The 23,140-nt window shown below is 55.9% G+C and overlaps 1 protein-coding gene across 1 annotated transcript in view; it reads right to left on the reverse strand.

The window, feature by feature from the left end:
- Nucleotides 1–86: 86 nt before the first annotated feature.
- Nucleotides 87–23,140, reverse strand: part of Mkl1 (megakaryoblastic leukemia (translocation) 1) — a 95,146-nt gene continuing 72,092 nt past the window's right edge. Inside the window, exons 3-13 of the mRNA XM_012515466.2 lie at nt 14,394–14,449; nt 11,456–11,531; nt 10,703–10,864; nt 7,952–8,127; nt 7,343–7,492; nt 5,929–6,182; nt 5,655–5,826; nt 4,199–5,122; nt 3,553–3,690; nt 3,403–3,463; nt 87–1,318 (exon numbers count right to left, since the gene is read on the reverse strand). Of these exons, the coding sequence (XP_012370920.2) occupies nt 801–1,318; nt 3,403–3,463; nt 3,553–3,690; nt 4,199–5,122; nt 5,655–5,826; nt 5,929–6,182; nt 7,343–7,492; nt 7,952–8,127; nt 10,703–10,864; nt 11,456–11,531; nt 14,394–14,449 (2,687 nt within the window). The 3' untranslated portion in view covers nt 87–800. The remainder of the gene's footprint in view (nt 1,319–3,402; nt 3,464–3,552; nt 3,691–4,198; nt 5,123–5,654; nt 5,827–5,928; nt 6,183–7,342; nt 7,493–7,951; nt 8,128–10,702; nt 10,865–11,455; nt 11,532–14,393; nt 14,450–23,140) is intronic.

Raw genomic sequence — 23,140 nt, forward strand, 5'->3', positions numbered from 1 at the left:
TGTGGGCTTCAGCTGCAGGGGTGCCCCAGGACTGCCACCTTGGCACAGTCCTCCCTCCTGTAGATGGAATAAGATGGCCTGACAAGTCAGTGTTTCTGTTTTTATTTTAAAAAGTTCACACAGTTCCCACCTTTGTCGCGGCACTGGTCTGGTGACTCCATCCCTTCTGCCCCATGAGCAGTCCAGGACGGGCCTCACGTGCTCCAGGGCCAAGTTGGCTACAGTGAGGCAGGGATGGATGGGGCAGCTGAGGAACCCCCAGCTGGAGGGCCAGGAAAGCCCTCTGCCCTTGTGGCACAAGGGAGCCGGGCAGCAGGGCGTGAGCACAGGCGGTGTGACAGGGTGCATGTTGAACACACGTGGGGGGTGGGGGTGGGGCCAGGCCCCGTGGCACAGCTCAAGGTGACCCTGCATCCAGCCCTTCTGTATGTGAAAGCAGGCTGGGGGAACTGTGCCCCCAAAATATATGAGTATTGTACGTTGATATATAGAAGTATATACACCTGTACAGGAAAGTGTTGCCACCAACCTCTAATGGGTCACGCTATACCAAAACAATAAATGACAGAAAGCCTGGGTGCCGCCACCACCCCACAGTGCACCTCTGACCTCACAAAAGGAGGTCAAATTGAAATAGCCCCAGCCAGGCCTCCAAAGCCCTGGCAGAGACCCAAGCTGCGGCATGGCAGCTTCGCCTCCACCCTGGTTGCAGCAGCCCCAGCCAAGCGGAGACTGTGATTGTCGAGGCCCGTGGCCTCCCAGAGCCATGCTGGCCCCCGCCCAGCCCAGTCTCTGGCGAGCTACAAGCAGGAGTCCCAGTGGAGCTGCAGGTCATGGCCGTCCAGGAAGTCCGTGGAGAAGAGGCTGGGTGCGGCGGTGCTGAGGGGTGCCAGGCTGAGCACAGGACCCCCTGACGAGAGCTCCAGCCAATCCATGCTGTCCAGGTGGCCATCAGCCAGGTCCAGGCCCATACTGCTGCTGGGCTCAGGGGCAAAGTGCAATTCTGAGGTGTCCATGGGTGACGGGGGGTGGTCCAGGATGGCAGAGCTGCTTAGCATCTGGCTGTGGAGATCATCAATGAGGGACAGGGGCTCCGGGCCCTCGTGGCCACCAGTCAGTAGGGGCAGCCCCGTGCTGCTCTCTAGGAAGTCCTCCAGGCGCCCCGGGAGCGTGGGCGAGCCGGGTGGAGGTGGTGCGGCCTGAGGGAGCTCAGTGGCAGGCGATGGCTGTGCTGCCAGAGGGGACCCACAGGCTGCTGCAGAGGGCATCTTCTCCTTCCCGGGTAGAGATGGTGGCTCCTTGAAATCTGCTGAAATTTCTGCCAAGTGACAGTGAATGTTGTCAGAAACCAGGCCAGAACACATGAAAAGAATGATGGCGGACCCTTCCCTTACCCCATAGGGACACATACACTGGGTCAGACTGAGACACAGGTACAAAAACTGGGACACTTAGAAGAAAATCTTCATGCTAGCTTTCTATTAATTTTTTAGCCGTAACACCAAAAATAGCGTGTCAAGAGTGGAAAGGTTTCTGATGGAGTCATGTGTTTAGTGAGGAATGTACTCAAAAATGAACTCAGTAACAAAAAAACCTGATTCAAGTGTGGGCATGGAATTTGACTTTCTCCAAGAGATGCAGATGGCCAACAGCACATGAAAAGATGAACATCTCTGGTCAACACAGGAAAGAAGATGAAAACCAAGATGATGCCACCTCATACCCGCCCCTAGCTACCAGCCTGGGTGATACAGCAAGATCTGGTTTCAAAAAGTACAGGCCAGGGCTGGGGGTGCTGGCACTGAGCAGTCGGAGATGGACCATGCATGAGGTTCCATCAGGAATCAGTCCCAGGTACACCTCCAGGGACCCAGTACCCTCCACATGCTGTCAGTAACTATAAAATGGCATGGCCACTTTGGAACACAACAGTTGACTCCTCAAAACCCTAATGTAAGATCCAGCAATCTCATTTCTGGGTAAGTTCCCGAAAGAAATGAAAGGTCTTCACGAGGTGGGCACTTGTGACAGCAGCACTGTTCAACACAATGCAGAGCAACCCAAGTGCCCAAGTGGGACAGATAGATGAATTCGGAGCCATCATACTCCGTGAAATCAGCTGGGCATCAGAAGACATGCTGTGTGCTCACATTCCGAGCTTAGATCAGACAGGAAGCGGGTACAGGGCTGGGGAAGGAGCACCGTGGTGCGTTTTTAATAGATGGCTTCAGTTTGCAATGAGTAGTTGCACAACATGAGTGTCCCTAATGCCACTAAATGCATCTGAAGGTGGAGTGACACATACTGAGCCAGACAGCACCAGGCCTATGCCCATCACTGCCCCTGTGGCTACTCCAGGAGGAACCCAGCCCACCTGTTCTGTCCCTCCAGTCACCCTCTCTCACTGTCCTTGGATGTTCTTGGGCATTCCTTAGTGTCCCTTTGGGGACAGGCAGCACTCATCTGCTATCCCTTAGAAGGGGCAGTTCAAGGACAGCCACCTCTCCTGAGGCTCGTACAGGCCTCACCTGAGTGTGCACCATCCATGAGCAGCCTAGCCTTGGGTCCCCCATGCCCAAAACACGAGGCTCCACCAGTAGCCAGAAAAGCTTCCTAGGGCTTAAGCTCTGACCTCCAGGGACAGCAGCTGTAGCTCCAGCATTTTAAATAGCCCTTGCCGAGACACAGTTCCGGGCTCAGAGCTCTGCCTTTCTGTCCTGCGCTCAGCACCTCCTCGCGGCAGGCTGCACAGACCCCCATCACACCCATGCCGCGTGGCCTCCCTCAGCCACTGTGCAGGCAGGGCTAATTAGCAAGCAGGAGGTGGCAGTGGGTCTCGGGCGGGGCTCCCTACTGCAAGAACAGGCTCTGGCGGCCTCTGTGCTGCCCAATACTTGGCCTCTGCAGCCTGCCCTATCTTCCACAAAGCTCAGGCTGTCACGGGTCCCCTGCTCCCCCGAGCCTCATAGAGAAGCTCGCTGCCAACTCCCAAACACCTACGTCAGCCCACAGTCGCCTCCACCATCACCTTCATCTGGAGCCTCAGGCCAGAGCCCTGGATCTGTCTGTGGCTGTTCTTCCCTCACCACCCCCAGCAGGAGGCCAAGCTCACCCCTGGCCTCCACCAGTGCCTTGCTTCTGCCTACAGGTGGCCACTGTGTCACAGCAAATGTCTGCTCCAGGCCCTTGGGCCCTGGCTGTGGTGGCGGCTTCCTGACTTGATCCTGTTTGTGCCTCTGCCCACTCAGACCTGCACTCCCACGAGGCCACCCTCCCAGGACCCCATCACTGCTGCGCAGCACCTATGACAGAGCCACTGAGGGCCACCACTCAACCAGACTGCAGACACCTGAGTACAGAAGGACAGAAGCAGGCAGGAGATGCCAGGGAGCCGGGCTTTACCTCCACTCTGAATCAGAATGTCGAACAGGTCATCCATCTGCTGGCTTGAACAGCCACTTTCCTGGGAGACAAGTTTAAAACAATGAGACTCTATAAACCCAGGCCCGCAGTGGGTGGCCTGTCCCACCCTGCCGCACACTTCTCTGTCACCTGTTGCTTGGGCTGCTGGGTCACAGCCTCCTTGTAGCCTGGAGGCTCCTTCTTCAGCAGAGAAGCAGGCGCCCCAAAGGTGGTCTGCAGTGGAGGCTCCAGGACCGCAGGGGCGGGTGAGCCTGGCCGGGACAGAGGCTGGGTGGGAGACAAGGGGCCGGGCTTGAGGATGCAGCGCAGCAGGAGGTAAGAGGCTGCAGTGTTCAGAACGTGGCTTGTGGAAGGGACAGGCACTGCAGGCTCGGGCGGGCAGCCTTGCACAGATGCTGCCCCGAAAGCCCTGGCCTCTTCTACCCAAGGCTGCTCAGCAGCCCCCTCTTCCGAGGGAGGAAGCCAGCTCCTGTACGTCTCTGCCCAGGAGCCTCCCCTTTGGCTTGAGCAGTGAAGGTGGTGACAGCAGAGACAGCTGGCCTCTGAGGGGAGCCTCTTGAGCTTCACAGCAGGGGACCTCTAGCCCTCCCGTGGCGGACCTATGGAGCAGTGGTGAAGGTCCAGCCTCTGCCCAGTGCAGAAATGCTCGGGCTCAGTGGCCCTGGGGGTGGTGGCTCCTGGGGGCTGTAGCAGCCCTGTCCCTTCACTCTCCTGCCCCAGTACCCTGCGCCAGGTTTATGAAACCAACCCCAATGCCCTCCTGTGCTCCAGCTACCTGCAGGGGGCTCCCGCCGGGCAGGCCAGGGCTGTCTGCCTTCTTGTTGGTCATGGTGAGGACGAGGTGGGTCCCTGTGGCGTCGGTGACAAGGGAGGGTGGGGTGACCCCCGGGAGGAGGCCCCCAGTCTGTGCGCCCAGGAGCAGCTGTGGTCCAGGTGCAGGCTCAGGCGGCGAGGCCTCCTGCTTCACCACCACTACGTCTCCATGGCCGGCGGTGGGGGCGGCCAGGCCGGGACTGAAAGGACGCGTGGTGGCAGGGGGGTGGCGGCTGAGCGGGCAGCTGGAGGGGCCGCCTTCCTGCTTCACTGGGGCGCCGGGCTGCTGCGCGCGCTTCTCTCGCTCCAGCTGCAGCCGGAGCAGCTCCACCAGCCTCTGCTTTTGCCGGAGCATGCGCGTCAGCGCCTCGATCTGCCGGTCCTTCTCCTGCAGCATCTGGTCCTTGTCCAGGCCCTCGGGCTCCCGTGCCGTGGCTTCCTCTTTCACCAGCACTTGCAGTGGTGACGGCTGTAGCGTGAGCTGCGTCAAGGGTGATGTCACTGTCTCCCCGAAGGCGTCACCCGGCGTGGAGTTCTCGTCACCCGTGCTGAGCAGCGAGCGCTCCGAGGGTGTAGGAGACACGGGGGGCGTGGAGCCTGTGCTGCCAAACTTCACCACACCGTTGCTGGTCACCGTGGCCACCACCACCTCGGCCGGGGCCAGGCCAGTGGTCACCAGGGCTGGCCCCGTGCTCAGCCGGGCCGCTGGGAAGGCTACCACCACCTCACTGGCCTTGGACAGCAGGGAGGAGGCAGCAGGAGCCTTGGGTGCCCCGGAAACAGGGCCCACTTGGTCCTGGTAGGCACGCAGGCGCTCGATCAGCTCGGTCTTGGTGCCGGAGACGGGCAGGGACCGCAACTTCAGCTCCTGCTTCAGCTCCGCCACCTGCAGGGGTCCAGAGCACAGCCAGACTGACAAGGGTGCAGCGCCCAGCGCCTCATTGGCCGCACCTCTCGGAGTCCTCCATTGACCCCAGCCAGGTGAGCCTGCCTCCAGCACCACCTGCATCCTCCCTCTTACCATCCTCACCTCAACAGAAACTCAGCCCCTAGCACTGTGCCTTGTGCTTCACTGGCTGGACTGTCAAGGCCGAGGCTGTCACACTTCCAATTGGGGCCGAGAAAACGGGCCACGCACTGGGCTGGGTCCAGTCTGAGGCCCCAGGATACAACTCCTAGCATATCCCAAGGACAGGACAGTCCTGGCCAGGCAGTCGCAATGTTGACAGCGACCACAGGCAGGCCAGCCTTGGCACAGGGGCCCCAGGACCCTAGCACTGCAGACCAGAGCGTGGAGACCCTCTGGGCCTGCCCTACACAGTTTGGGCTGCCTGCCTTCTTAGCCTAATAGCAGCTGGCTGCTGTGAGAGGGGCAGGCAGCAAGGCTCAATCTTCTAGCACCAGGGAATGCCACCTACCTTCATGTCATCCAGGTTGGCTGGCAGGGCTCCTGGCTTTCCAGAGAGAGGGGCACTGTTCTGGCGGGCCAGCCCCGAGGGCCCCGAGGTGCTTACGCTGGTGCAGCCGTTGGTGGTAGACAAGCTGCGCACTGGGGGGGTCCCGCTGCTTCCCAGAGCCTCCCCTGCTGGCCTGAGAGGACAGAAAGGCGGCTGTGAGCCTGCTGGAGTGGTGCCCGGGGGCACCGGGGCCCTGCCAAGGGTGCTCGCTGTGCCCACTGCCCCCAGCTCCTACTTGGGCGGTGCGGGCAGGATTGTCTGGTAGTTGTAGTGCTGCTGCTGCTGCTGGTTGAGGATTTGTAGCTGCAGGAAGAGCTGTTGCTGCTGCAGGATCTTGGCATAGGAAGAGTCCATGGTGGGCGCCCCCTTGTCCTGCTTCTGGTCCGGGGGGATGTACTGGTGGTACTTGAGCTTCTTCACCTTGGGCTTCAGCTCCTTGGCCTTCTTGCTGCGCTGCACCTTCTCACTGGCAGACTTGGGTTGGCTTTGCTGAGGGCACAAGGGTGGAGTGAGCACCCCACATGCCCTGCACAAGTGCCTGCCAGCCCACACCCCCACTCCTTGGATGTGCCCTATAGGAGCAGGGGCTCCTTGGTACCCAGAGGGGTCCCAGGTAATCATGGGGCTGGGCATGGTCTTGAGAGAAATCAATCAAACAGAGGTTCAGGCCCAGATGCTACCAGGACCCCAAGTACAGTGTGACCCCAACAGCAGGCTAAACTACAGCTGGCCCTGTGGCACATGGGCTGGGCCAGATGGGGCAGGTCACAGAGATGGTGCCGTACAGACCTCCCTAGACCCTGCCTAGGCAGAGCTGTTGAGTCAACTTGAAAAGGAACAAATGGACTCAGAGTCGCACAGGGGCAATCTGGGCCTAGCATGTGGCTCCAAAACTGTTTGTGCCCCGTATGTGCCCCAGTGGCTCCCAGATGGCACAAGCAAGGATGTAGGGTCAGAGGGCCCAGGCCAACCAAGAAGGTCCAGTGGTCACAGGACGGAGGTCATACAGAGAGGACAGGAGGACCATGGACTCGGACACTTCTGAGCGTAGGACAGCAAAGGAGGGGAAGAAAACAATGTCGAGCTCAGCTGGAGTCTTGACCAGGTGGCAGTGGGGAACAAAAGGAAGGTGGGGGCAGAAGTGTCCCCTACAACATGAATAAGTGACAGTGATGGGCTGGGGCTCCCGGGCCACGAGGAAGAAGAAGCAGGATTCAGCAGGCGGCCTAAGTAGCAGGTGAAGGAGGGAGAGAGCAGTGAGGATGGGTGGGCTAGGAAGCTGGCTGGCGGGCTAAGGCCTACATGACATGATTACTCCAGTGAGTGGCACAGAAGGACAGCCACACAGTGTGATAAAGGACTGAGGAAGAGACCTCAGGTGCGAGGTGGCCAGCTGACATGGCCCGTGGGGAAGAGGTGGCTTGAGGCCCCTTGTGCTAGGGGAGGAGACTGTGCCAGTAACAAATGAGCTAAAGCAGTGCTAATCAGCAGCGGCTACAACCGTGATGCAAACTGCACGATGGACGGTAGGAGAACGGGAACAAATCCCCGGTCTTAGGACTCTAGCCTGACACCTCACGAAGAACGTGTGTGGAAGTCTTACAGGCCCCCAGGGGCAGGGGAGCACAGCCCCACTGCTGCCCACGCACCTTAATGAGTGTAGGGGTGGGTTTGGCAGGGGGGACGTTGGCTCCATTGGTGAGGCTGGAGGGCAGCAGAGGCGGGGCAGGCAGAGGCGGCTGCTCGGCCATGAAGAGTGTTTCTCCAGCATCTGGGCCCAGCTGGAGCTGAGAAAGAACCTGGGAGGACAGAGGGAACGTGAGGACACTGGCAATCCCACCCCCAGTGTGCCCAGCCTGCACTGCCCCTGGTGGGGGGCATCCACCTCACTGGACAGTCACAGCCAAGTGATGAGTAGAGACTAACTGGGTGGAGGGCAGGTGAGACCTGACTGGCAGGCAGAGAACGGGGACAGCAAGACAGGTGGCAGCCACAGCACTGAGCCTGATACCCTCGTGCTGGCAGCTGCTCCAAGAGGAGTGGGCGGGCAGTACAGCCGGGCGCAGCACTGCTCTCTGGGGTCTAGGCTGTGGACTGCCAGAGTCAGCGCCCACAGTCCCCTCCTGCTCACCACTGGGAAACAAGCAGCCAGCACCTGAGCCACCAAGGTGATGACCCACCCAGTCTCCCTGGGCCACAGTGAAGCCACCCACCTGACCCTAGCAAGCAGGGGAGCCTCTGGGAGCAGGCAAGCTGACCTGAGTGGGGGACACGGAGGTGGCACTCGGCAGTGATTCACTGATGCGGGCCTCCAGGGGTGATGGCACTGAGCCCTGGGACTCATGACTGGCAGGCTGCTCGGGGGATAAGGCATCGCTGCTGTCCTCATCGAAGGAAGAGCTGTCGGCCACTTTCGGGTAGTTCACATGGCCCACTACAACCCAAAGCCAGCGTGAGACACGAACGTGGCAGGAGGTGCGGTGACCCCAGCCCCGCAGGCTCTCAGCTGAAGGAAGCCGCCATGCTGCCCTCTCTGCCTCCCTGAAGGCTCTGTGCCATCAGGGGGTCTGAGCAAACCCTGGCTCTAGAGGCACCTGGTCTTCACAGTCAAAACTCCTTCCTCTCTCCGCCTGTTTGTGGGAGCCACAGGCTGCTGCCTCTCCCAGCCGCTCCTTCAAGGCTGTAGCTATACAAATTTCCCCTTTGCCCTCAGATGCTTACAGTCCACACAATGGGGGCCAAGTCCCCAGTGGCAAGGGACCTCTGGCTGGGCTCACAGCCTCCTAGGGCCAGCTCAACCCCAAAGGCCAGGGCCGACTGTGGAGCCGGGTGCCTCCCTGCACGGGTAAGGTGCTCAGTGCTGGCTGGCATTCTCCACAGGAGATGCACCGAAGGGAAACTGCTGCTGCCTGGGCTGCACTGGGGCCTGGCAGAAGCGTGCATCCCTTGCAGCTGGCCAGGTGGCAGACAAAGGGGGCAGGGTCCTTGCAGAACTTCTGCTCCAAGGGCCCAGCGTGGGACTCCTGGGCCAGAGGGAAGGCAAGACAGGAACAAGGGCCAGAGGGTGATATTTCAAATCATGTCACAACTGCCACCTCCACCATACTGTGGCGAGAGGTGGCAGCGGCTGCGCTGGCCAGTGGCCCACACAGGAAGAACCGAGGCAGAGTGCAAGACCGCGAGGAAGAGGAACAAAGCAGAGGGGCTGGGCGGGTTTGCCTTCGGGGTCCCAGAGCCTCTTCCTTTGCAGGCCATGACCTGGGGTACCCTGTACCCTGGAAACTAGGGTGGTCAAGTCTGAGCTGCTCCCCTCTGGCCAACTATGGTAGTAGCCAGGAACACCTGTGGCTGGGCTCACTCCTTTGTCCCCTCATCTGCCCTGGCAGGAGCAAGCATGAGGCACCAGAAGAGGACTGGGCTCGCTGGCCAGCTGTGCCACACACCAACCACACAGGACTCCACCCCACACCATCAAGCTTCATACAGGGGCTGAGGCCTCACTGTCCGGTGGGAAGGGGTGGGCCCTTGGGGTGGAGCTGGCCCTGCCTTCTCTGCTTCTGCTGGGACCTCTTGGCCTCAGAGCCAGCAGCCTGCACTGGAGCCCAGATAAGCCTCTCCTCCTCAGGTCAAGTGTGTTGGATAGTGTGTCCTAGCAATGACAGAATAAACTAAGAATCCCTCTGCAATGTCTTACTCCCAGCCTGGGGACCTGCCACGGGACAGTAGCAACAGAGGGCTGATGCAGGATGACTGTGATCCAGGCCAGACAAGCTGCAACTCCCAGCCCAGAGCCCACAGATCTGATCCCGCTTGTGCTTTGCGCTGGAGTCACCGGCACGCTAGAGTCCTCAGTCCCATGGTCTCAGGGCCAAGCTGACTTCTACAGCTGAGGGCACCCTGAGAGGCTCCCTAAAGGAGAGTGACAGCCTAGGCAGGGCTGAGGGGGGCCCGAAGGGAAGGTGTGTGAGCAGAGGTGACCGTGGGCCACCTCCAGCAGGCCATGCCCCTGCCCTAGCCCTGCCTCTGGTCCTACCTGAGCCAAATCTCCATAAGGACCCAGTCCCCTGCCCTGGACTACCAATTTGCTCCCTGCCTAAAAATGTTGTCCCTCTCCTTGCCCTACACCTGAGAAAGTCATGTCCTACCACTCCTCACTCCACCACCTGGCTCTGCAAACACAAAGGCACCTTCCTCTTGTGTCACCAAGGACCCTCGGTGCCAACCTCCTGAACCAGCCGTGTCTGCCAGTCCTCCAGGCCATTGCCATGCTGTCGCTCTGCACTTGCATAACCCCAGGTCACCCAGATGTGCCGCCTCAGGTGCACATACAGCCCAGCCCCTCCACATCCCATCTCAAGCCGCCCTTCCCTGCAGTCTGCTGCACTGTGCAACACATCCACCACCATGCCGCCATCCCAGCAGCCGCTACCTGGCGTGGAGCCAGCCCCACTGCTCACCCCGGCAACCACCAAGGAGCCTTTGAGGCCCTTCATACCCACCATCCTGAGGATGCTGTCAATAGTCCTACCAGGCAGGGGCACCAGCTATGTCACAGGACCACGTGGCCTTCCTAGTGTGCTGTATGGGCACCAGAAAGCACTTGTTTGTGTGTCAAGTCTCATGTCAGCCTGCCTTCTCAAGGCCACAAGTCCTCTACAGCCATCTCTATGGTCTTAGGACTGCACATGGGGCTGCCACATGCTCACTCCAGACAAGCGTTACTTGGAAGTTGGCTGCAGAACTCACAACCTGCCTGACCACAAATGGGCCTGCAACTCAGGACTCTGAAGAATCTGCAATGCTGTCCTCTCCCCGCCTGCCCTCCACCTATTGGCAGTCCCTCCCCAAGCAACGGCCCCAGGCCTGGCCACCACCTCCTGACACCCTCACACTCACTGCTGCGGAGCCGCAGGTAGCAGCTCCATGGAGACAGAGGGCCCGGTCTCCACCGCGGATCAGCTCCACACTCCCTCCTGCCATAGGCCACACACGGTGGCAAGGACCCTCACCAATGATGGCTTCCTTCAGGCTGGACTCCACAGGCAGGATGTTTTTCTCCACCAGCTCCATGGGGCCAGGCCTCTGAGCAATCTTCTCGTTGAGGTCATCAGCTAGTCTGGCTCGCTTGAGTTTCAGCTGCTTGGCCTGGAGGGAAGGCTCAGCCGAGGTCTCTGTCCATGGGAGAGGAGGGGTGCAGGATGATGGAGGCAGCCCTGGGTCTGCTCTGGGAGCCGCACAGCAGCAGGAGCAGAGACCATGAGAGCCGAAAGCGTGTCTCAGGCCAAAAAGGGTGGCATGGCTACAACTGTCGTCAGGCCACACTGGCCTAGAGCTCTCTGAGGGCAGCTACAGAGCCAAAGGAGCACCCGACAAGGGAACGGCCTCTGTTCTCCTCAGATCTGGGCCACTGGCACCCCTGTCCCCTTGCTGTGGACCTCAGTGTCTCCATACGAGAAACATGAGCTTCAGCTGGGAAAAGGTCTCCTCCAGCCCTGAAGACGGCCTTGGACTACACAAAGCAAAACTAGACAGACTCTGCTGTTCCTAGGAGCTGCTCTTTTGCCCCAAGTGTGGGAAGATGTATGTGGCTGGAACAGGTAAGTCACACTGAGGGGAGGTGGCCAGGGCCTGGGAGAAGAGCCCAAGCCGGAGAACTTGTGAGGCACTGGGAAGGAACAGAAGGCAGGCGGCCAAAAGCGCCAGTACAGACTGAGCGCCACGAGAGCAGGGCGAGAGGGAGAAGCACTCGCAGCCTCACACACCTTCCAGAATGTGCATCCTGACCAGCTCCGATCTCTCCGGCCGGGAACGGATCTTCCGTTTCAGGTAGTCCTCTGTCTACAGAAAAACACAGAGAGAAAACTCAAGTCCAGGGCATGAGTGGATGGCACGGACTGGACCACAGCCAAGTCTTGGCCACAGGGGCTACTGCTGGTCGCCTCCGGGCTGCCATGACCTTTACTTTACGACTGACGGCGAGGTTCTGAGGTGGGGGCTGGGAAGTCACACCGGCTTCCAGCGCACCTGACGAGAGCCCCTTCCTTTGAGGCCACTTGTCCTGAGGCTGCACTGCTGTGTGCACATCCCACAGCACTCACTGAGCTGAGTGTGGGATGCATGCCTGTAAATTCAGGCTGAGGCAGGAGCGCCAGGAGTTCAAGCCCAGCCTGGATCACATATCAAGATCCTGTCTCAGGACATCAAAACCACCAAAGGAATAAACACCCCATATACACACTATTATTTATATTATCACAAACTTCTATATGTTCACTGAAAAAACTAGAGAGCATAACAATGTTATGGTTTGTGTCTAGTTGTCCCCCCAAAGCCTCATGCAGTCATGGGGCAGGGACGTCTACCGTTTGAGATTAACTAACAATCCACTGAGATTATGGATTTAGTACTGCTGGGATTACGGGTGTGAGTACTTCCCCCAGCCTGGAGCGGATAGCCTGAGTGTAACTCGAGACAGACTTGCGCTCTGCAGCCATTACTGCTGCTGCTCCCCCATTTTGTTCTCTTGCTCTTTGCTGCCACCATGAAAGGTCGCCCTCTGCCACGTGCCGCTCTGCCTTGGGGCCAGCTGAGTGTGACTGAACCCTCCAGTAACTGTGAGCTAAATAAACCTTTCCATCCTTCCTTTTGGGTGTTGGGTATTTGTCCCAGCAATGAGAGAAGAGTAAGTAAGAGAAACAACAATAAAAACTTTAAAAATCTATGATTTCTATTTTGGGATATTTGTTTCTAGTCATTCTTCCATGAAGATAAATTTAATTCTGTATAAAATAATCACACTACATATAACTTTATGTCCTGTTTTTAAAGCCTGAGCCTTGTGTGGTCTCGCGAGCATTTCCAGTTCACTCTGAACGACTGCCAAACGCAGTTCTGCCTGTGACTCCTGGCGACGCAGCTCGGCTCCCACCGAGTCCAGTGTCCTTGTTTCTGCACTGACTGGCCTGGAGAGCTAACCATGCCTTCCACAGTCACAGAGCCGCCCCCCCCCCCCCCCCGCGCCCCGCCAGTGGCTAATGATGCTGTGGGTGTGACCCCAGATGAGCTGGGAGTAGGTGCCCCTAACCTCTGCACCAGCAGTTTTCAAACCACAGGACAAAGCCATCAACATCAAGAGCAGGGGCTGGGGAGTTGGCTCAGTAAGAAAAATCGAGAGTATCGTAAGATGGGACAGGACACGATAATTATGTAAAATACAACAGCAGAGCAGTCACACAGTAGAGGTCAAAACTGTCCCCCACCCTGGCCGCCTGCTGCTTGGTGCCCTGGCTGGGAGCTCTGTGCTCCCAGGAGGGGTGTGGAGCTCTCCAGGCAGCATCTCAGGACTGGGTTATGAGGTGCGAGGTTCCCAGTGGAAACCAGAGAACCGGTCTGCTCTCAGCTCTCAGCACGGAACCTAAGGAGAAAGGCTGCGGAGCGGATACTGAGCGCCCTGCAGACACTGGAAAGCACAAGCTACTGAGCAACTGGGGAAAGGAAAGCGGCCTCGGCGGGGGAGGGGCACCTGAGAGCCCTGCAGGGACGCGGCCCGCCAGGAGCCATGGTGCGCAGAGCTCTTGGGCACAGGCGACCATGCGCCTTATCTCAATGCAAAAGTAGCAGCTTTCGGAGCTTACACTGTTAGACTAGTTAATTAAAACAAGTCCTACTGTAACCAATCTAGTGTGCTTGTTTTCCGTTTCCAGTAAGATAATTTCTAGTGTGTACTCACAATGTGAAAGTGGCTACTGTAGCGTGGAAGCCACCTGTGAGCAGACGTGCTAGTGAGGCGCGTGCCAGACACGCTCACCACGCGTCAGGGAACAGAACTGCTGTGCTAAGAGCAACCTGGTCCCCACAGGTGGGAGCTCGGCAAGTTCACCGCCTCTCCTGCTGCATACGACAGTCTCACACAGTTGGGGAGCTGGCCCCACGCTGCTCGCAGAAAAAGCAAATAGTGTGGTTTCCTACCACTTTGTTTCTCAGCACCCATGACCTCATTCTTCTAGGAATTAATCATAATTTTTTAGGAGGAACAAATAAAAGAAAACTCTCAGGACAAGCATTTGAGTCTCCAATAGAAGTCTGGGGCTTTTGGGTGCCAAGGGCTGAGGTCTTCTGTCAACTACACATGAAAAAACCAAAGAAGCAGTGGGACAGACAGTTCTGGTGACCTCCCTGTTCCGGCCCACACCAGGACAAGGTAACCCCAGGGACCCCTAAGGAAATGAAGCTGATAGGACAGGGATGCAAGTGAGGCGCTGCAGCCGGAAACCCGGGCTGGAAGGGAGGCCCCACTTCTGCTTTCCATAGGTGTCAGTGGCTGCCGGCTGCCATGGAGCCGAGGAAGGCCAAAGGGCTTCCTTGAACACGTGTCCTGCAGGGCTGTGGGCCGCTTGCACTGGATGTAGAAAGCCTTTCTGTGGCTGACATTGGTGCCCACCATCTCAAAAAGTGCAGTGGAATGGAGGGTGGTAAAGGCCTGTGGTCTCCAAAGCCAGGGTCAGGGAGGAGGGCCACGCAACAGTCCCCCATAGTGAAATGCACTGCGGGAGAACTTCACACCTCGGAGGGCAGCGGGGGACGGGTGAGGCAGGAAGGAAGAGCTGACCCTAGCAGAGGGCCCACGGGTAGGCCATGTAACCAGCGATGGGATGAGTCTGGAAACATACTGGAGGTCCTTGGGGGAGAAAGGAACCTTACCCTGGCCCGCTCCAAGCTCCTCCTCTGCTCATGAAATGCAGCCGGACTTTTCAAAGCTGTTGAGAGAAGGACCATGGAAGAATTACTCTCAGTGAAGCATCGGTGTAGTACTACAATTTGCAGCGGAGAAGGCATCTTCAAGCTCACTGCAGCAGAGCTACTAACAGCAGCTGGAACAAGGAGGTAACAGTCACCCGAGGAAGCACATGGCTTTATGGTTTAGCTGCTCCATTAAACTCTGATTCCTAACGGGAACAGGCACTGCCTAAGCTTGGGCTTCACAGGACACACGAGCCTCGCGCTCCTTGGGCTGACCCAGGAAGCGGCAGGACTGCGTGCTGGGCCCGCCTCGCCGGGAACCACTAAATGGCCACGGTTTCAATGGGCCGAAAAGGCTTGTGTCTTCTTCCTGCTTCACTTCAGCTGGCACTAACACTGCTGCTAAAATTAACTTGAATTTCATCTGTAAGGACTAAAAGAACTTCACGATCATATGGCTGATGCTAGTGAAAGAAGCCACACCACTAGCAGCTGATAAGAAGGGCTCTGCTCTATTCTGGGGACGCCGCCACCCAGACCACAGCTCCGGCCTCCAGCAAACACTGCTCGGAGGGCCTGGCCAGCCCAAGCCTGCGCAAAGGCTGCGCAGTGAAGGGAGGCACCACCGCCCTTCAGGGGACACCCTGGGACCTGAGGCTGAGGGCAAGGAGGACTCACAGCAAGCAGGGAACAGTGGCAATAAGAGAAACTGACAAGACTGTGGTCAGTTTTATTTCCGCTACCCTCGGATTTCTGAACAGCTGAGAAACTGTGTGCAGAGATAACCAGCTATGCTACTGACCGCGGCAGGAGGGCAGGGTAAGGAGCTGCTAAAAGTAGCAAGCGCACAGATAGGAGCCTGTCCTGCCTGGCCCCTGTGCTTCCCCGGCCGCACCCCCGGGGGGCTGGGCTTCAGCAGCAGCACCAGGAGAAAGCTTCAAATGTCCCCGAAGTACTTGGTCAGAATTTTAAAACTTCTTTTATCATTCTTGGGGTGGGAAGAGAAGTAGTATTTAAAGCTCTGCTGAGCCAAGTGCCTTATCATACACCTATAATCCCAGTACTCAGGAGGCTGACAGGCGGAACACTGCAACTTTGAGGCCAGCGTGAGCTGTACAGTGAATTCAAGTCCAGGCTGAACTAGTTAGCAAGACCCTGTCTCAAAAACAAAACAAAAAGGAGATAATAGATGGACGGACCGGCAGACACAGACACAGGCAAACATCCATTCTGGTGAGATTCCTTTCCACACACTAACAGCAGGGGGAGCTCCAGACCTAGCAAATACAGAGTCAGCACCGCAAAGCCGCCGCCGGAGCACTCAGTCCAGGGCACCACCCAGGCTCGCCCAGAGGTAGCGCCGCCGCCTGCGCCTGCCTCTGCAGGGCAACTGCGGAAGCAGCCTCCAGGGCCTGGCTGGCACCTGTGCTGGGCGTGATGGGCCAGCAGGGAATAAAGCTGCCACCCTGGCTCATGCGCACTCACCACATGGGCCGAACAAGAACAAGAGTCAAGGAGAAACCTGCAGTGTAGCCGCCCTGCCCAGCTTTTCTCTGCCTTTTCTCCGGAGCTCTCAGCATCATCCCGGCAGCCTTTATGTGCGATCTACACACTTACTTGTTTGTAACGCCCCTACCTTCACAACATCCCATGGTAGAGGTTTTGTCTATTTCACTTGTGACAGAATCCACAGTGCCTAGATTACCAATAATTTTTCATTCAATTCATTAATGAAGCTCCTGCAAGAAACTGGTACAAGGTGACAGCGACAGGACAGCAAGGAGATTCTTCCATGCAACTCTAAATTTCATAAACAGCCAGCATTCTGGCTCTCATCTGGGCTCAAAACGTCACAAAGGGAGTCCAAGGATTTGTGCCCTAGCACTGAGTTCTACCACACACTACTGGGGCGACAGGGTATGGCTGTCCTCTGGCGAAAGTGAGAACCTGCCCACCCCCAGAGCTGCTCTAAGAATCAAATGGGAGTAAACGCGCTGTGAAGCAAGTGGCCCGCCCGCCCGCCCGCCCGAGGTGCCACCTCCTGACATCTCGTTCAGTCGCTGGCTGGATTTTCTCAGAAGTGAGCTGGTTTCTGTCCCACAGCTACATGGTCTGTCTAAAATTCTGGCTGCTTTGCTGCCTCAACAACCTACACTAGCTCCTCCAGAGGCAGCGCAACATCCCAACTCCTAGGAAAACAACCTGAAAGCACAGGTATCTTGATAGAAGGGGTAACATTACCTTACCACTAAAAGGGGTACGTGACAGGGGACAGGGGACACTGCCATGGTATACATAAGTTTCTCACTGGTCCCACTAAATTAAGAGTCACAAAAGAAGAGATTCACATTTACTGACTCTGAACTTATGCGGCAAGTGCTGTCCCAGATACTTTAAACACACAAGCTTATTTCTCTTTATACATAAGGTCTCACTATGTAGCCCAGACTGGCCTCAATGTGTGGTGATCCTCCTGCCTCAAACTCCCTGGCACGGATTACAGGTGTGCGCCGCCTGTCCACCAACTCACTTGAAACCTCAAGGGCTTCTTACCCTGAGCTCATTTTAAACCCTGACGGTCCCATGGAGTAGGCAAGGGTCCATTTTGTAGGCCAGAAAAGTTAGGAAAGGCTGTCAAATGGCAGGGTCAGGGTTTCAACCTAATTCTCTCTTGCTCCCAAGTAGAGTTCTTTCCACTTCTCTGAGTTGGTTTCTTAACTTCTTCAAAAAATAGAGAAGAAAAGAGCCTGCAGGGTGGGGTGAGGCAAGGTGGCTTCCATAGGCTGCGCTGCTTAGATGCAGATCTGAGTGCCGGCAGCGCAAAAAGGTCAGCTGACCGCTGCTGTGCCCAGACAAGTATAAGGAAGACTCAGAGAACCGGTTCAGGAAGCCCTTGGGGGAACCCCAGAGGCTCCCCAGGGCGCAGCCTGGAGCCTAATACTAAGCGATGAGCTGGGAGGGGGTAGCAAGGGCGGAGGACTTCATGAGTCGGTCAGGCACTGGCCAAGAGAACACAAATGAAGACGAGTGTCCAACCCCAAAAGACCATTTCATTTTATAGTGACAATAACATTACAATCTTGTTAGGTCCACTTTATAATACACGAGACAGGAATAGTCTTTCAATTTTACCTGTGATGAAACCACCACTAGGTGGCATGCAATAACCTCCCAAGCCATTCATCAGAGGCCAGACCCAACCCCAGCCAGTTCTGCCCTTGCCTCAACCTTCTGCCAAGGAGTGTGACAGTTCCTCCCTGTCCCCACAGGACCAGCTCCAGCGGTTACACTTCTCCTCCATTTTTCATTCTGCTCTGATAGTAGGTTCAGCAATTTCTGCAGCCACTCCAGCCAGGTAGGAAGAGGAGGGGTCTGTCAGGACTTCTGTTAGGTGTCTCCAGGTTCACAGCAGAAGAAAAGGGTGGGGCCAGCAAGTGCTGCTGATACCCTGTCAGCTGGACAGCCACTCCTCTGTGTCCCACCAGCTGTTTTTCTCTTCTCTCCTCCTCGTCCCCCTTCCCCCTTCCCCTCCTCCTCTTCCTCCTCCTCCCCCTCTTCTTTTTTAAATGTATTTGGTTGTTACAGGTCTAGCTACACAGCTCAGACTCGCGGTGAAACTCCTGCTTTCAGTCTCCCCAGCGCTGGGATTACAGGGGGTGCTGCAGACGGAACCTCAGGCCCTGCGCTTGCCTAAGCTTGCCTAAGCAGGTGCTTTAGTCCGCTGAGCTATCTCACCGGCCCCCCACCAGCTCTGTTAAAGCCACACTGTGGAGTGTGGCCTGGTAGTGGAGATGTATAAAGATGAAGGTGCAGACGGGGAGACAGCTCAGTGGCACAGTGCCTGCCTGGCAAGTACAAGGTCCTGAGTTCCAGTCTGGTACCAAAAAAAAAAGAAAGAGAAAATAGATGCGGGTGCAGCCTTTCTTGACCTAGGTTCCAGAGACAGGGAAGCGTCTACACCTCCCAAGCTTCAGTGCTAACAGGATGAGCCACAGTGAAGCACAGGGAGCACAGGCTTACCTAGTTTGGAAAAAACAAGACCCAAAGTTAACCCCTACTGTGTGTCTCTGGAGGAGGGCGGCATTTACCTGGAACTCTAGCTCCCCCGCTTGCAGCCGCAACAGCGGTCAGGAAGAACCGAAGGCCTCCCATTCTAAACTCATTTCCCCAGAGCGCCCTGAAGGCATCTCTGGGAAGGGCAGCCCTGAGTCCCAGGAACGCACGGCTGAGGGGGAGCCCGTGTCAGGGGCAGCTCAGATCTTCTCTGCCAGCCCTGGGGCTGGTCCCCGGAACTCTTGTAGTGCTGTGTGTGAACAAAGGGAAGTGTGCGGCGCACCAAAGGAAGGGAAGTTCCCAGGGAAATCAGCTGAGCAGAAGTGGCCAACAGGTGTGGCGTCCTTAATCAGTTTCAGTTCTAGATGCAGCTACCAATTGTTGGCTAGACCTTCTCTCAGCACCCTCCTTCCTCCTCCCCTGAGCTCTGCTGCTTTAATTAAACAAGGTCATTTGTAAACTAAATTTTAAAAAGAAAAATTACTTCCATTTTCTTTTGAAGGCTAGTCTGGCCCCCACTTACAAGGCAGGGCCCCCAAGAGCCAGGCTACCCTAGCAGTTACAGCCCAGCCCAGGCTTGCTCAGCCTGCCGCAGGCCAGGGAGCCCTCCAGGGGTCATAAAGCAGCCAGGCACCAGCCTCATTCCCTCCTCATCCTCACACTAGCTGCCCCGGTCTGAGTGCTGCTTTACTAGCTGCTGATGGCATAAAACAATGGTTTCCACCCTGGGTAAGGTAACAGGCCACAAGCCCGCCAACTATTCTGCAGTCAGAACTCAACACTCCAAATATCACTAAGAGTGGCCCACTTGCAGGGCTTCCTTTCCCGCTGTGGAAGCAGAGAGTGTAGGTACAGGGCAGCAGGAAGGAGCGAGAGAGGGAGGGAGAGAGGCAGGGAGAGAGAGGGAGAGAATAAACACCTAACCAAGCAGACGGGAAATGACCCACCGCGTCAGCACTGCGCTAGCTAAGGGCAGGGTATCGAGACCAGCTTGGCCTGCAGAGACAGCGCATGGTCTGACAGAAGACAATTGGTTGTGACAGAGGGAAGGAGCCCAGTAGAGGTTATTTAAGGTGCTACACAGGACAGAAGAGGCAAAATTCAACCTGAGAGGAGTGTGTGAGCTGCCCTGGAAGACCACAGAGAAAACCCCTGGTGAACCGAAGCAGAAGTCGGGGCTCTGCAGCAGAAAGGAGACCAAGGGGCTCAAGAAGAGCAAGAGCACAGCAGGAAGGCCTGGGGGACATGCTGGGCGCAGGGACACAGGCGGCTTGGGAGTTCCCACAGGGATGGTGTGGCTAGAAGGGAAGCAGGCTGAGGCCCCAGCCAGAAGAACTGGGCACGCTGCTGTAGGGACTTCTGCTTCTGGGGAGAGGGAGTGGACAAACTGCTGTCTATCCTGCCACTAGTTCAAGTAAAAGCCCCGGACTGTATTCATGAAATAAGCAAAAGTAGTTTTGTTTTGTTTTTAATGTATTTGGTACAGGGTCTCCCCACACAGATCTGACTCGTGATCCTCCTGTTTTCAGCACCCCCAGCACTGGGATTACAGGCACTCAGTGTGCCCAGGGGTGTGGCCAGCATGGCATGTGGTACCAGGGACAGAACCCCAGTCCCTGAGCTTGCCTAAGCTAATCTTCTGAGTGATCTCATAGGCTCAGCAAAAGTAGTTCTAAAGGGTGGAGAGAAGGCAGGCTGGCTAGGGACCTTGACCTGAGGAAGGCCACAATGAGTCCTTACTGGTTTCCTTTTTCCTCTTATATCCAGTCTTAGAGCCCAAGAAACGGGCCAAAGGACACCTCCCAGTGTTTCCCCGGTGTGGTTCGGACCCTGAGACTGTCTGGAGGCAAGAACCCCCGGAATGCAGATGTGAATGGGTGTACCCAAGAAAGTCCCATAAAAGCCTGCTTTCTCTACCCAAAGGGCAAAGAAAGGGCCTGGCTGACAGAAAACTTTTAGCTAATAATGGTTCTACTCTAGTCAAACACCACAGGGGGGAAGAAAAAGTGGCCTCTACCCTCCCTTCACTTAGCGCAGTAAAGGCCAAACTGGAAGGCTGGAGTACCCCGGGGAGGGGGGTGTCAGAGAAGAACAAGCAGGAAGCTGCCACTGTCCCATCCCATCACGTCCCATCCTGTCCCCTCTAGTCCCGTTTGTCGTCGTGTCATGTTGACGTGTCTTAAGTCAGCTGTCCTAAAGAATATTCTATATTCTGAATCTGTTTACTCACAACTAAAATTAAATATTTTCAGCAAAAAAACTACCTAGGTGACAAGCGCTTCTTCTCAGGACATGGAGGATATCGGCCACTGATGATGCTAAAAGTTGGAGTGGTGACCTCAGATCCCTCCATCTTACAGGGTGCACTTTCTCCCCTACTCTTCATAGGTAACCTGCAGTGTAATGGTTTAAGGGACTGTAAAAATCCTGTTCTCTTACAACCATTTACCTATGGTCTCAGAATTTATCAAAGATCTTTGCCTGAACCAATTATTTAAAAACTTGATTTTGTAATTGGAATTACATTTTTAAAAACACACTCTAGCAGTGATCAAGAAGCCATTTAGAAAGTGTGGGGTGACTGGGTGAGGAGCTGTGGCAGGAACACTCCAGGCAGGACACAGAGGGGGAACGAACTCAGGCGAGCGTGGAGAGACGGTGTTGGGTGCTTTCCCAGGGCGCGCAGAGGCTTGGGCGCACATGGACGGGTGCGCGCGGACACAGACGTTCTTGAATCTATGATGGGACTATCCCCTGTGAACCCAGCTTGAGTTAGAAATACTGTACATTAAAAATGTGTTTCATAAACCTAACCTACCAAATATCATCGCTCAGCAACACAGTATATATAGTACTGAGAGGGGGAGGGTCAAAGTATCTTCCTCAAAAAAATGATAGAAAAAAAAAGTAATACAGTGATTTTAATCTTTCACATTTGGCCTTTTGTTCCTGGCTAAAACTGGAAATAAATGTCTCTTTGTCATTCCTCTAATACTGGAAATGAGACACCCTAACCTCAGAAAATGCCAAGGAGCGCACGCCTATTCCCTTCCTCACAAGGCCTCTCTCAAAGGGGCCAACAGAGTGGAAAAGGAAGTGGTCATATAATCAAACTCATCCCAAGTTACCCAAGTCCTCTGCGCACAGGAAGAAGGTACACGGCAGACCGTTGCATGCACTTGCTGGGACTGACCGCTGCCCAGCACCGGGCCTCACGAGAGGCAGGGAGCAAGGCTTCCCAGCACGGAGGTGAGAGTTCGGAGCTATGTGTATTCACTCACTGTATATGCTTCGCCACATGCAGCTCAGGAATTTGCTTTTGCCATCAACTCTTGGATCCTGTGGATGGGGCTGCCCTCTACTTCAGCACTTTTGGGGAGAACAGGACGGCAGTACCTTTTTAAACCATAAAGATGGGGAAGATGCCAATGGACACCTCCCAGTGTTTCCTGGTGTGATTCGGACTGTGAGACGACTGTCTGGAGGGTAAGAACCCCTGGAACGCAGAGTCCTGGGCCTTAAAAAGTTAATCTTTTGGGAGCTCTCTGATTCTGCTGCCACTAAAAATTGCTTCCCTCATCTAAAAGGCAAAAATGTGAGAAAGGGTTTATTTGCTCATTCAACACCAACAGGTGGTAACTGATTAAAAAGTACAGTGTTAAGGGCCGGCCAAATAGCTCAGTGGATTAAAGCGCCTGCTTAGGCAGACGCAGGGGCCAGGGTTCTATCCCCCGCCTGCTGTACTGCCCCTGCCCCTGCCCCTGCCCCTGCCCCTGGGGAGCACAGAGACAGAGATTGAGACTGGGCATGGTGGCATGCGCCCGTAATCTCAGCTCTTGGGAGGCTGAACACAGGCAGATCATTACAAGTCCGATCTACACACTGTGACCCTGAAGACCCTTACTAAAATACAAAGGAAAAAAAAAAAGGACAGTGGTAGTGATACCTCAGTTCATAAGTAGAAAGAAGTTTGTGAACTGACGTACCACTACAATATAAGGAAGGTCTCGACAGATTTTCCCAACAACCTGATTCAAAATTTCAACTGTGGGGGCCTGCCCATTAGCTCATAATCTTTCGGGAGCTCTCTGATTCTGCTGCCACTAAAAATTGCTTCCCTCATCTAAAAGGCAAAAATGTGAGAAAGGGTTTATTTGCTCACATGAGCTAATGAAACAAAGCAGTCAGGCTCAGCATGCTGGGGTTCGATCCCCTCATCCTCAAACAAACCAGACCTGCCCTGAAGGCATCCTGAGCGCCCCACCCCCACAAAAAAAATTCAACTGTACTGGTTGTGTGGGTAGTTTTGATTGCCTGAGCTTCCTTCAGGATCACTGCAATACCTACTGGGGCTTTCTACCATCAGCCTCACACCCTGGCCAGGATGCACCTACCGGGAGAAAGCCCACCCCCCACCCCTGCTGTTCAGGTCAGGGTGTGGTAATGACATTCACTGGAGGTACCCAGAGGGCGAGCAGCACAAAGCAGCCTGCTCTAGGAAATAGAGGGAGTCGTGCAGGTACTGACAGAAGAGCAAGGGTCAGCTTTGTCACTAGGGTATAAGGGTTGGCACTAGCATCAGGCAGATGATTTTTTTAGGATTCTGTACCAGGCAGCACGGGGACTGAACCAGGCAGCGCAGGGAACCAGCTTCA

This window comes from Octodon degus, unplaced genomic scaffold (genome assembly GCF_000260255.1).
Source record: "Octodon degus isolate 3935 unplaced genomic scaffold, OctDeg1.0 scaffold00064, whole genome shotgun sequence".
Lineage (NCBI taxonomy): Eukaryota > Metazoa > Chordata > Mammalia > Rodentia > Octodontidae > Octodon > Octodon degus.